The sequence below is a fragment of the Larimichthys crocea genome, chromosome III (assembly GCF_000972845.2).
Source record: "Larimichthys crocea isolate SSNF chromosome III, L_crocea_2.0, whole genome shotgun sequence".
Lineage (NCBI taxonomy): Eukaryota > Metazoa > Chordata > Actinopteri > Sciaenidae > Larimichthys > Larimichthys crocea.
In genome coordinates this window covers 44,675,419-44,689,572 of record NC_040013.1, presented here as the reverse complement: position 1 = coordinate 44,689,572, position 14,154 = coordinate 44,675,419, and the positions used below count along the sequence as shown (strand labels likewise).

Below are 14,154 nucleotides of genomic sequence, written 5' to 3'. Positions count from 1 at the left end.
AAATCTAAAATTTAGATTAGAATCTAGATCATACTTGTAATAACTGGCTCATCCAATTACTGTAATTATCATTTAGCAGGTTCTCTTTTATTGTCTAACTTTTAACACCGTGTTTCTGGAAAGTCCCAGTTTGTAATGACAAATGAGCATCTGCAGGGTTTCTTAATAACGAAGCAATTACAGTAGTAAGCAACAAAAAAACAATAGGTATGAAACCCAAACATATGTGGGAAATCCACTTTTTTTTCTATCTATTATTTCAATAAATAACCCTGCACGTTTTGGGACAGATTCAGGCTGATTGTAAACTGTCAAATAATTTGAGAATTGATGGTCTGAAATATGTAATGTAAGAATGATGACAGAAAGGCCAAGACACACTGCTAGCACGAGGTAAATGTCTTACAACTGCCATGACAGTGTAATGCTGGAATACGTTTACACATGGCCTCAATTTAGATATTCTTGTATACAAACTGAGATAAACATTCAGACGCCTTCCGTTTATTTCAAGATGAAAACACAACTTGAATTGACCGAAATAAGAACCTTCAGTTTCTCTTTGTTACAGGAGTGACATTGATAATCTCAGGGGGGTACCGTAACCTCCTCATGTCCCGTTGTCACGTGATGCAGCTTTGGTCCTGATGCTGCTGTTACTGGGACACTCTATGGAAAGTGATTAATGCCACGCAGCAGGAGGATGAGGAGAAGCAAGCGACTTGTCACCAACAATGTAGACTATAAAATACTGGGTGGCAAATCAGCGTCTTTAGATCTAATATAATACCTTATACATTCTAAATATAATTATAGGAAAACAAGCAAGCAAATAAATAATAATAATAATAATAATAACAATAATAATAATAATAATAAACAATTTCCCTACGGGGATTAATAAAGTACTTCTGATTCTGATTCTGATCTGAAGCAGCTATGTTTGTTAGTCGATTTAGAAATGCAGTGTTGTACATTAGATTTTTCAATATTATACTGGCTATAGAACATTTCAACCTCCATAAACTGGCATATGGAAATGTCCAACTTCCAACATGTTCACAGCCTGGTAACAAAAAAAAAAAAAAGGGGGGGGGGGGGGGTTCCCAAAGGAAAGGGTCCAGGGGCCATCCTAATCAGATGCCTGAACCAACTAAGTTGGCTCTACTCCGAGCTCCCTTTGGATGTCAAAGTTCCTCACCCTATCTCGGCCACTTCTGTCCACGTTTTCATTCTTTTGGGCATTACCCAAAGCTCATGATCATATGAGGGTTGGAACATAGATAGACCAACTCTATCCTCCCCACAACAGTCCGGTATATCCGCTCAATCTCACGCTCCATTTTTCCATCACTCGTGAACAAGACTTCAAGATACTTGAACTCCTTCACTTGGAACACAGACAGAAGGGCAGCAATCTGTTTAATGTTAATGATCACCTATATTTATGGCTGTAGAAATAAACTGTATATGTTTAATTCTTAATGACAATTATAGACAATGAGTACTTGTTCAGTAAAAAATTCTGCCTTGTCGCTTTAAGACCTCCTCCTGCTGCTGTGCGGCACTGATCACCTCTCATACAGCAACACGCATCATCGCTGCTTATCTGGAAATTCCCCCTTTTTCTGCCATTTAAAAGCTCCGCTCCGAGGGCAATGTGAGCCCAGTGCTGTGCAAACCAAAAAGACGAGGCTCGGAGTCAAGTTATGTAGCATTCTGCACAGAGAAGAGGATAATAACAGAGAGCGGCTGTTGCATGTTTTTTAAATGGGAAATCTGTTGGGCAGCTGGCGTTTCAAGGAGCCGAGCACCGTTGAGGAATGCGACTCGACGTGGGGGTCGGACTCGGAGAGCGACGAGCCGGTGGCTGAAGATGACAGCGGCATCTCAGACTCAGTCAGCCCGGCGGAGAGCGACCGGGCCGCCGGAGACACGTCCCCGCAGGTACGCTGAGGGTTTTGGGGGGTGTGCATGTGATGACACGGAGGAGGGAAGCGGTGACATGTGTGCCACTGGCACAATATTGACAAGGCCAGGACACGGAAAGGGCAGCAGAGTAGTCCTATAGTACACGCTGTGGTGTTGAGGCGAGTACAGCTGATGCCAAACCTCATTCATGTAAACATGATGTGCAGACATTCACTCTCACTGTGTGAGCTGCACTTTGTACTACTGTTAAGATACACACGTCACTGTGGCGTTTAAAGGTCCATCCTGTGACTGCCACTTGTCCCAAAGTACACTCCACATGATGAGAAGCAACTGTAAAAGTCTGACATTTGACAAACTGCTGCTTTGTGGACACATTTAAGTATTAAATCTTACTTCATAGACATGCATGATGATAAAGGCACAAACATTGTTGACTACATGAGTCACTCCATGAAACCACTACGATTTGAGTCCCTCTGACCTTGGAAGGTGTATTTTATCTCACTAAAATCTATTTTTAAAAGCTTTTTATATCAATGAAATGTCCCCTTTAATAATATATATATTTTTTCAGTTGACTACCACTTTGTCTTGACCCTCATGGCCTTCAATAAAAGTGTACTTGGCATATGACAAGTCCAACTGTTTTGCCATAGACGTCCATGGCACCCCTAATAGATCTATCCATCTATTAGGGGTGTGCCATACCATAGAATTTAGTATCGATCCGATAAGTAAAAAAGGGCCAGTATATAAATACTGATACTTTTACTTAAAAAAAAAAGTACTCTTGTAGAGGAGAGAGCAAAGTGTCATAATTTATGAAGTGAATGCATCATCAATATGCAGATATATGAATACTAATGATCCTTTGACAGTTAACAAAAAGATTTCTCTTTTTAATTGTGTCTTTATGGGTTTGTAAAGATTTGTCGTGTTGCCACAGCATCTGATTTCTAGAGAAGAGAAAGTTAAACTTAAGTATAAATCTCATCACCGAGTATTGATCAATACCGATACCAACGTTGGTATCGATATTTTAGATCGATCCACCCACTGCTACCATCTATCCTTGACATGAGCAACAGGGAGTGACATCATGAAGTCTTCTGACTTCAACATGGAGCAGAAACAGTCAGCTCACCACCTTCTTTTCTAGCTATATTTCAGTCATTTATGCTGTGCCCGTCAAACTTTCAAAGAATTCACCCAGTAACTGCATACCTTGACATTTTCTTCATTTTTGTCTCTTTGCAGCTATGTTTTGAGTGATCGTGAAATCACATTCTGCTCTGCAAACTGCATGCTAACTTCTGAGTCTTCACAGAAATGCAATAATCATATAAAAAAGTGTGATGTAACCAGTTTGTAAGAAGCTAGCAAAGAGTGATTCCGTGAATTACAGCTTCTCAAATAGCCTGTTAACAGCCTGCTGGTTTTAATACTCTGAAATAACATTACAGTCATCTGTTGTGATCATTTGGGGCACAGGGGTAATAATCAGGAGGCTGCGGTCTATTAAGATGTTTTATTTCCTTCATAACACAACAGGCAGAGTGTAATTTTAATTGGAAAAGCAGTTTTGGGAATAACAAACTACCTCTTAATAATTCGCTAGCAAATGATGTGTACAGTATAATATAATAAATCTTTATTTGGGTTGAATTTCTCAAAAGGATTTGATACATGTAGTTTGTTAGATCTAACAGGAGCAGACCCAGTGTAACACTGTGAGCCTTTCTGGCCGGTGCAAGTCAGCATGACCCAGATTAGATACGAGGATCAGATCTAGTTTCTCGCGTCCTTTTGTAGCGATCGCGCTGCAGCGCTGATGTGAATTGTCCTCCTTAGCTCAAAAGAAATGGATGATGACAGCCCTCGACCTCAAAAGCAAAGTCGGTACTTTTGAAAGCGGCTGAATGAGTGCTACGCTACGATCTGCATTTGAACAGAGTCTCTCTTTCTTTCATCCTTTCTGTCTCAGCTGACTGAATCCCCAGAGTCTGTTCCAAAGATGAAGAGGAGTTTCTACGCTGCCAGGGACCTCTACAAATACCGTCACAGCTACCCGGTACACAGACACACACACAGACACACACACAAAACAATTGTGGTGCCATTCATACCCACAAACATTGTCTTCCCTGCATTATACACACACTCACTGTGATCTCTTGGCTCTGTGTGTTTGTGTGTGTAGAACTACAGAAAGTCCCGGCAACCCAACGAATATCGCAATCTGCGCTTCTACCTGAACAAGATCCCTCTAGTACCTGATGGTGAGATCTCACACACACACAATGCATGTAGACCGCCTGTCACTGTGGAGAGAGGCGATGTTGGCTCTGGGCTTAAGAAGTTTTGTTTGGCTAAAGGTCATGTTTGACTGGGAAACACTAGAAGATTAGTGGACTGATCCAGTGTTTAACAAGCTTACACACACACACACACACACACACACACACACGAGAAACACATGTGGCAGCTAATTAGGCCTTGTTTCTTCCTCAGGTATCTATATAGAGGAAATTCTGACGAAGTGGAGAGGTGACTATGACAAACTGGAGCACAATCACACCTACATTCAGTGGTGAGACATTTCATCTGTCTGTTTTCACACACCTTATGTGATAGCACAAACCCATCAAAACTGACTGGGTTGTAAACTGTGTTTATAAGTAACAGTTTAAAAAGAGTTTTTGTAGTTGTCACCACAAATAAGTGATAATAAGTGATTGTAAAATGTGAGGTGTTTAAGAGGTGGATGTAAAAGTGACCGCTCGCTAAGCATCATCTCCTGTTTAGCTTTACATTCATGTGTTCAGTGATAAATGAGACAGATACCACTCAAAAATCTTCGCAATGGGGCCTTCATCTCAGGTAGCAGCAGACAAAAGTCAGACCAACTGTCGCTGTCAGATTTGATCAACTGTAGCCATTGACAGTAAAAACAATGCACATAGTATGTGTGACATCACCTGTCCGCTGCCATCTTGGCTGTCCTGCTGCTTCCACCTCCTGGCTAATCTAAAGGATCCAGATTGGCAGAACTAAGGAATGACACCTGGGTGCTCAAACAAGCCAACTGTAACGGCACCTCAATCAAAGCACCCACACTGTTAATTCTGCATAACATTAGGCCTGAATATAATTGGTGAGTTGTAAACAGGTGAGTTGTAAACATGTTTATTTCTGCTGTGAAGTTGGACATTTTAACATGGGGACTTATGGAGGTTGAAATGTTCTGCAGCCAGCCTCTTTTGGCTGTTTGGGGAATTACGGTTTTTGGCATTTCCGTTATGGTTAAACAGTTGGTTAGCAATAGCAGGAGGGATTTAGCAAGCGGTCAACAGACCAGCACCAGTTTCTTTGTCAAAATAGCTGCTGTGAAAAATGGTCTATTTGCTTCCATATAACCAGACCTGTAGGTTGACCATGACAGCAACGGCATTTGTTGTTAAATGACTCTTCAGTAATAATCTAGAAAACAAACATGGTTTCATCACATCCAGAAATGTATTTTCATTGTATGTTCATGAATCTTATTTCCGTGTGGCAGGCTGTTCCCATTAAGAGAACAAGGGCTCAACTTCTACGCACATGAACTGACTCAGGACGAGATCAAAGTAAGACACACGAGCAGACGTCAGAGTTATTAAAGTTTTGTATTTGTAGTTTTTCATTTATTTTTAATTTGGGTTTTCAATTTAGTTTAGTTTCCAGAGGGGGTTCGCTCCTTTCAGTTTAGGTTTTATTAGTTTCAGTATTGGTTTTTATATTAGAATATGCAAGAGAAATGGTCTCAGTCATCCAGTTTCAGTAAACATATGCACATATAAAGTTTTTTGTGTTGACAAATTTGACCAATTGACGAAGGACTAAAAGATTTCATTCATATTTATTTAGTATAGTTTGTGTATTTCTTTCAGGTTTGTAAGGACACAGCATCATTTCAGTTTGTTTTTGTGGTTTGACTCATTTGTATTTTTATTTCAGTTAACTAAAGTGTTTTTTCAATTCTAAATGTAGTCTTTAGTTTTAGTTAACTATAATAACCAGTGTGGACATACAGTATATACACACACGCAGTCAGTCCTGTCCTCACACTGCTATGTTTACAAGTGTGTTACCGTCTGAGCTTCCTGCTGCATGACTTGATTTGTTTGCACTTCCTCATTTCCACAGTTGGGTGGTGGAGAACATGCCTAACCCAATCCAGTGACATCAGTTTGAGTGTTATCAACCAACTTTGAGAATGTTTATTCACTGCAGTGTTTGTGTCCGCAGTGTTTGTTCAGCTAACAGTCTTTTTTGTTTATGTGATTTCATATTCAAACTAATTTCCATTCTGTTGTTAACAAGTGCACGTCTGTCTCTGACCACAGGAGTGCATTTACACATTTTACGTCCTTCTGCCATCCGTGGGTAATTTGGTGATCACCCAAAATGCATGTTGATGCCAAACAGAAAGGCGTAGTTGTTCCCGTGTGTGTTTCGGCCTCTGATGTTCTGTGTTCATGTCACTTCAGGAATTCCAAAGCACTCGGGAAGCTAAGCGGAGATTCCTGGCGGCCTATTCCCTGATGTTGGACTTCTATGGCATCAAACTGCTGGATAAGAGCGGGAATGTTGCTCGGGCTCCTAACTGGCAGGAGCGCTTCCAGCACCTTAATGAGTAAGCACACACAGATACATAAACACATTGTGCAGAAGCTAAGGGGTGTAAAAATTGCAGCCAGAATGTGTGTGAACTTATGGCTGCGTTGCCAATTTCTGCTTTCTGGTCCTTTAGCAAGGCAATTATTCTAAATCCATCGCAACTTAATTGTTTTTTATCAGCAGCCAAATGTGAAACAACATGTTTGAAGTCAACAGACAGATGGTTAAAGGGTCATTTAGAGGGTGATTTGTTTTTCTTTGACATCCTGTTTGGTTGATTTCATGGCCTGAGAGAAGTCATTGCGTTTTCTTGCCAAACAATCACCTGAACGTCACACAATCTCCTACCCAGAATGCCCTCAGTGCCATTACTAGAACCTCCTCAAGTCTCAAACCACCTCTACCACCTCATCGGATGCTAATTGTTGCCATTATCCCAACCATGTGAAAAACAACAAATTCTTCACCATAAAGCAGCTGCTCAGCACACTTTTATTTCCTTCTCTCTTGCTTTTAACATCTCATTAAATATGCACCACATCTTTTGCGTCTGTTGCACGGTGCCTTCTAGATAGCTCTGAGGCCAAACAAGCAGCAGAAACAAACTATTCTTAATAATTAAAGCTCTGTGTTGTGAAAGAACACTCGATCAGGATAGAACATGAGGCACGCAGGTATGGAAAGCCAGCCAGTTCAGATATACATGACTTTCAACACGTTGTCGTAAACATGGACGAAGAGACTATTCTAGTATGTCCCCTGCTGGTTATAATACTAGGCTGTTTTTTTAAACCAGCATTGAGTGGGTACCACTGCTGTAACCTTTTACCCAAACAACTGTTATATATATACATATTATAATGATAGAGCACTATGTGGCAAAGTGGGTGAGACCATTTGTCCCATGTATAGCACCATCTTTAGTTTAACCGTGCTTGCTTATTTTTCAGCCATTTTTCCAGTAATCACCATTTTACAAATACAGACTATCCCAGCTTTGTTTGGTTATATTTGGTACTTTAACATCTTTGGTTAAAATAAAAACTCTTACTTACTTGAAGTATTGTTAACTGTAGTTATAGCTTAATATAGTATAACGTTAGATTAGCTTTTAATGTTGTTACTTACCGTCCTCACCATGTAGACAGAGACAAAAAAGGGGAAGTGCTGCAACATTACCTGTATTTATACTCTGGCTGACATGATTGGGGGATGTCATTGGACTAGTCCCAGTGAGTGGGGGGTAGGGTGAATTAGTCCTAGGTGTAATTTAGGTTTATTTGTTATTTCATTTGTGTATGGTTGAAATGTTGATTAATGGTATAAGAGGTAAGAGTGTTTTTACTGTAAAGTGTGTGATTGTAACTTTGAAAACTTCATGTAAAATTAGGAGCCAGTGAGTCACCTCCACCAGTGGTACAGCTAGAGAGGTAAATCCAGGTGGGAAGACTATTTAAGCAGTTGAAGTCAAAGCCTGAATGTGACCATTGTGTTGTTTTAACAAAAAAGGGCAGCAGTAAAGAAAACTAAGGCAGTTTTAATCTTAATAAAATTATTAAGTCATAAAGATCCAATCCAAATATTTGATTTTTTTATGGTCAGCACAACAAGAAGGAAGAAGAGTACAAAGAAATGAGAAGGTCCTTAGTATGTTGAAAAGTATATCAGGCCCTACTGTTCATCAGTCAATGGGAACTGTGACACTCCCCCATTTGAACTGGACAAGTGGCTCAGAATGATGTGAAATTAATGTCTGAGACTGCGTTGTCAACATGTTAAGACGTGGAGAATAAACTTGTTGTTTATGCATTAGTGTACCTTTACAACGTGTTGAACGTCATGTATATTTGGCTTTCCATGCACAGGGTTCATTGTAGCACCTGATTTGGCTGCAGACGTTGGTGAAATCACGTTGTGACCTCCTGCTTTGTTCTCTAAAGGTCGCAGCACAACTACCTGCGGATCACTCGCATCCTGAAGTCCCTGGGCGAGCTTGGCTACGAGGCCTTCAAGGCCCCGCTGGTTCGTCTGTTCCTGGAGGAGTCACTGTGCCACAACACCATTCCCAACATGCAGCACAGCGTCCTGGAGTACTACGTCTACACCATTCGCCTGCCAGCCACCCGCAGACGCCTGCTCCGCTACGCCCGCCAGCACTACAGGCCCGCCCACGCCTTCCTCTGGGGTCCGGCACCTAAGCGGCGAGGAGGTGGCGTTGGGGGTAGTGTAGGTGCTGGGAGTAGTGGGATCAGAGCGCCGGCTCCAACACCAGAGCGACAAAGGAGGGGGGAGGAGAGCATCACCTCCACCTCTGCAAGTAGCGGGATTATTGTGTCTTCCCATGATGCCATGATGTGCCAGGACCTGGCTGGAGGAGGGATGAAGGGCTGCGTGGGACTTGGTTCCAATATGGCGGGACTGGAGGGAGCGCTGAGGATGGTGGGCGTTAGAGGAGAGAGAAACGAGTACAATGAGATTGTTCCTTTGTAGGGAATATGTTTTTAAAATGAACCAGTTCAGTCATAAAGAAAAAAAATCATTGTTCATAACAGAACTTTATTCTTAGCAGAGTCATGAAGCTTCTGAGCTCAACACTGACACCTAGAGTCAAGAACTGTAACAGTAGAACACATTCATAGAATCAGTACAGGTTAAGGGCTTACCATAAACAACTCTGTTATGTCTTTGCTCATGAGTTTCACCGTATTGAATTGGGGCGGTGGGACTGGGATAATGGAGAGTTGGGAGGTCATATCCTGGGCCAAGCTAAACAAATTCCCCTTGGACCAAATACCAAAACCATCTAAACCAGAAGAGACCCCCAAATGTGTGTCTATTAAATGAGTAAATCAGGCTAAGATCACCTTATTTGATCATTTGGTGGAACTGTGACAGAGGTGAAACATGGTTACTAAAACTGAAGACCATTTTACCAAGACTGAGACCATCTGCGGTGGTTTTGGGAAACAAAGTCCGGCTTATTGGTCAGACTGTAGCCGGAGCTCCTCTGAACAACAAGCTGGACTGAACTTTCTAAACTGAATCTTTTTTTTTAGAGGAACACAAAAGAGGCATATTTGTCATAGCAATACTTATTGAAACAGTATTTTTTAGTATTTCAGTCCTCACTTTGTTGTTAATATTAGCAGGCACAACTCAGTATGTATCTGCTCTGCAGTTTTACTGTCCACAAGTGAAAGGTAGCTGCTCCCTATGACAACTGTACATAACTATGAGCAAAAAGAAACAGGACTTGTTAGTGATTTGATATCTATGAGGAACAGTTAAGAATAGAGAGGCTTTTAGTGACATTAATACTCTCCTGTAAACAGTCACTGGCACCATGAAGCTCTAATGCTACATATAGAAAATAAGAACAGGTCAAGATGTCCGCTGCTGTTTCGAGGCAAAGGGACAGAAAGATCTGTTTCAAAATGTAGGTTACCGTGACACAAACACTGCCTCCTAGTTTCTCCTCTCTCAAAACAACAATACCAAAGTTCGAGCTGGGTAACTTGAGCCAACAGTCACATTTATCCGAGGTTAAATGCTAGCCTTTACTGTTAGTGGTCGTTTTTGCAAGCACAAACAAAGCTACATCAGCTAGCTAGTGTTAGCAGCAGTGATTTAAGGTTAAATCATCCAAAAATGTAAACATTAGCCAATAGGCGACTTTAGATATCTTGTATTGGTGATATAACTGCTGTCAGCTGTGTTTTTAAATAGCTTTAGCACTATTCTCTGCAACTATGGTGCACGTTTTTCTCTGTGGTGAATATTTGGCTCACTAGTTTCTTCCATTTTGTGTTAGCAAAGGTAACACAAAATGTCTAATTCACTGAGGCAAACATGACATCTATTAGAGCAGAGTGCATTTTGACTCTGTTGCGACTTTGAATACAGAATTGCCGAGTCAATACAGATTGTTTAATTTCCCTTTAAGACTAAATTCATTGGTAAATTGGTCAATCCTTCCCTCCGCTGTTATCGCCAGTAGCACAAAACATCCAATACGGCTGCCACAGAGCGTGTTGTGTCACTGAAAGCCCTCTATACTTCAACAAGCTGACTGGATGTGGTCCGTGACTGAACTTAATGTGATAAAACAGGTGACCTGTGGTGTGTTGCACTTTTTTGACAATCTGTGTCTTCCTGTTCAAAGCGCTGTATGTTTCTTCAAATCGTTGACTTTTAGACACATATAATCTACAAATGTCAGGAAGTTGCCACGTCATAGACATGATCGATTGTTCTCCCATTGTCTAAACTTGCAATAATTTGCCAATAATAATTTGTTTTCAACCAGGCTCCACGTAGCAGGTGGTGATACTGTTTTATCCCTCTGAAGATGTGTGGGGGTGAGTTTGTGGATGAGCAGCTGCTGGTGTTTTTCTATAAGTTAAAGTCTGTTTATTTACCGGCAAAACTCCACAAAGTTCCCCAAGAACTAAAGGTGCAGGAGTTGCTTAATTAGCACGTATAGCGCTATAGTCACTTACAGTAACTCTCCACTGACAGCCACACCAATTATTTTTTAGCAGCTGCTCGAGAACTTGAAGCAGGTTCTGCTGTATATTTTACACTCACCTCATTGTCACCTTCCTCATATCAGAGGTCCACAGCGTCACCACACTCGTGTTTAGTTTTTATTAAAAGACTAATGTGGTGTAAGTGTGTGTTGGTCTGTCTGTTCAGCCAATGAGGATTTAGCAGTGGCCTACGCAGACAACCTAAGGTTGTTTTGTATTCTAGGTCTCATTTCGATCAGATGTTTGAGTTCCTGGTTGCAATAGACAGATATCTGTGAAATTAAAAGCCATGTAAGGTGTAAGACAGCAGTTATGCGTATGATTGGAATTTAAACACTGCTTCCTGACTGTCAGCTGTTCTTCCTGTAGGATAAGACTTTGTCATTGGCTGACAATGTCTCTACATCGCTCCCCAGCCAAGTGTATCTGATATAATTGTAAAAAAAAAAAAAAAAAAAAAAAACTTTTCAGGTGAATTGTGTGATAATGGGCTCAAGTATCTGATTTTTTAGTATAATGTAGGTGTACATATATGTGTGTGAATGTGTGTGTGTGTGATATTCTTAAGTGCCTTTTTTGTATTTTTTATGTCATCTGTACACTGTAAGGAGTGTCTTTCCCAACTTATTTTCTGTACATCCTGTTTTTTGTACAGCATTTTGATATTTACATTATTGTTTGCGTTATAGTCATAAACAGTACGAGTATTAATGTACAGTAACAGCAGGAATAAATCCCATAAGAATTGGTTTAAAGGAGTGCTTAATGATATATCATACTTGAAATTGTTTGTATCTGAACTATTTGTGATTAATATGTGATTGTTCCATAGGATACTCACTATGCTTACTGGAAACACGTTCAGCATAGAGAGACCACAATAACTGGACATTTACCCTAAAATGTGAAAATTGCCACATTCGACTCAAATAAAAATGGGGATGTGGATTAAGAATTGTGTTGTCTGGAATGATTTAAAGAATGTGAAAAGTGTGTTATGTCTCAGGGGCGGCACAGTGGTGCAGCAGTTAGCCTCACAGCAAGAAGGTTCCTGGTCCAAACCTTGGCTGGGGCCGTCCATGTCTGCATGGGTTCTCTTCTGGTACTTCAGCTTCCTCCCACAGTCCAAAGACATGCACTTAATAGATTGATTGGTGACTCTAAATTGCCCACAGGTGTGAATAGTTGTCTGTTTCCTCCATGTTTCTCGTGCTGTGACAAAGTCAAACTGTCCTTGCAGAAAAAGTTCAACATTTGTTTCAACCTGAGCAGTAGTCTAATAACCCACAAGAATTCTCATATCTTTTCTCAAATATTTGAGCAGTTACTTCCACCATTTTGTGCATAATTTATTGGATTTCCAAATGATCATCTAACCAATCAAGCTCACCACCCTTATTGGACTTGTTGGGGACGAGTCTGCCTACAGGTTGGAGATTGACCGTCTCGTGACCTAGTGCAGCCAGAACAACTTGGAGCTCAATGCTCTAAAGACAGTGGAGATAGTTGTGGATTTTAGAAAGAACCCAGCTTCATCTGCGCCCATCACCCTGTATGACTATCCAATTGACACTGTGGAGTCCTTCTGCTTCCTGGGAACTATCATCTCCCAGGAAATCAAATGGAAGTTCAACATCAGCTCCCTCACCAAGAAGAGACCAGCAGAGGATGTACCTCCTGTAACAGTTGAAGAAATCCAACCTGCCAAAGACAATGATGGTGCACTTCTATACACTGTAGGTGTGATTGGTTGGTTTTCTCTGTGTGATGAAGTCGCAACTTGTCCAGGATCCACCCCGTGACCCTGATGAGGAGCGGTTACAGAAAATGGATGGATGTTATGTCTGATGAAGGTAATAGGACTCAAATGCACCTTCCCACAATATTCAGCCTTTACCTGCCAAAACAATTAAGGACACAGGTAGTCAGAACAGGCAAAGGCCACTGGGGTTAAAATGATCAAACGCTAGACATTGGGTTTGAGTTGAACTGCCAAAGGGTGAAACACACACTGAGAGAGGGGAAGACAATAAGATACCAATCAGTGTGGGTCACAGATGAACTGGCAGGAAGTGAAGGGGCCTGAGAGCAGAAGTAACAAAATAAAACATGAAACAGCATGTAAAACATGACCTAAGATCCAAGATGTGTCACACTCTACATGTCACTGTATACTTATTATAAAGTCTGTAGTCATTCGTCAGGTGCAGAGCTGTTCTGGAGCAGCAATAATCTCACTGGTTGAAGAACCACAGTTCGCCTGCCAAAGGCTGAACAGATATCACTGTTAAATAAGCTCACATTGGAGGATTAGACATGCAAAGGGATTCACTTTCAAATACTTAATATAACTGAGATTATCTGCATGACTTCGCGAACATCATTGACGTCAGAACCTTTAATCTGACTGGAACTAATGCAGCATTAACATGCACATCGATGACACATACTATGCACCCCCGAAACAAAGAAAAAAAGGCTCCATCAGGAAAAAAGTAAATTGCAGGTTAATGGCATTACGTTCGACAGAAAATCAGTGGAAAAATAGAAAGGCTTATATTTCAAATCCTCACACTGACTGGAAGTCTGTTAAGGTTCTCAGTCATCCAGGTGATCTTTCTTCTAAGAAGTGTTAAATCTGAGGACTTGGTTGGAAATCTGTGACGTTTTGCCTCTCATCCAAGAAGCTTCAAAAGAAGATTCAGAAGAAGCTTCTTGGATGAGAGCCTAAACATCTTCACAGATCTACAACCAAGTCCAGTTGTTTCAGATTTAACCCTTCTTGAACTCACACTGACTGGTAAGACCACAGGAAACGTAACAGAAGATTATTTATACACACAAAATGACGAGCATACATAGTAAGCAATGCTATGACATAACAACGCGTAGCCTGAGTACTTTGCGGTTGGAAACCTTTGATATCCAGACATTGCACTGCAGTGGACGTCCATCTATCCCTAATGTTGGCATGGTACTGTGCCTGGGAAGCAACTCCAGTAACTTTTTCTTGTGTGTTGTTCCCCATTGG

The 14,154-nt window shown here is 41.0% G+C and overlaps 1 protein-coding gene across 1 annotated transcript; it reads left to right on the top strand.

The window, feature by feature from the left end:
- Positions 1-1,631: 1,631 nt before the first annotated feature.
- Positions 1,632-12,078, top strand: LOC104917660 (opioid growth factor receptor-like protein 1). The gene is made up of 7 exons (XM_010729171.3): positions 1,632-1,947; positions 3,920-4,006; positions 4,136-4,214; positions 4,447-4,525; positions 5,495-5,561; positions 6,465-6,610; positions 8,535-12,078. Exons 1-7 carry the CDS (start codon positions 1,771-1,773, stop codon positions 9,082-9,084), a joined length of 1,185 nt encoding a protein of 394 aa, XP_010727473.1. The 5' UTR covers positions 1,632-1,770; the 3' UTR covers positions 9,085-12,078.
- The last annotated feature ends 2,076 nt before the right edge of the window (positions 12,079-14,154 follow it).

What these genes read in the sequence shown, in the direction of transcription:
- LOC104917660 (XM_010729171.3), top strand. Translation starts at nt 1,771, where the DNA reads ATGGGAAATCTGTTGGGCAGCTGGCGTTTCAAGGAGCCGAGCACCGTT. An exon ending in AATCACACCTACATTCAGTG is followed by an intron (nt 4,526 to 5,494) that starts GTGAGACATTTC and finishes TCCGTGTGGCAG; the next exon opens with GCTGTTCCCATTAAGAGAAC. An exon ending in TGACTCAGGACGAGATCAAA is followed by an intron (nt 5,562 to 6,464) that starts GTAAGACACACG and finishes ATGTCACTTCAG; the next exon opens with GAATTCCAAAGCACTCGGGA.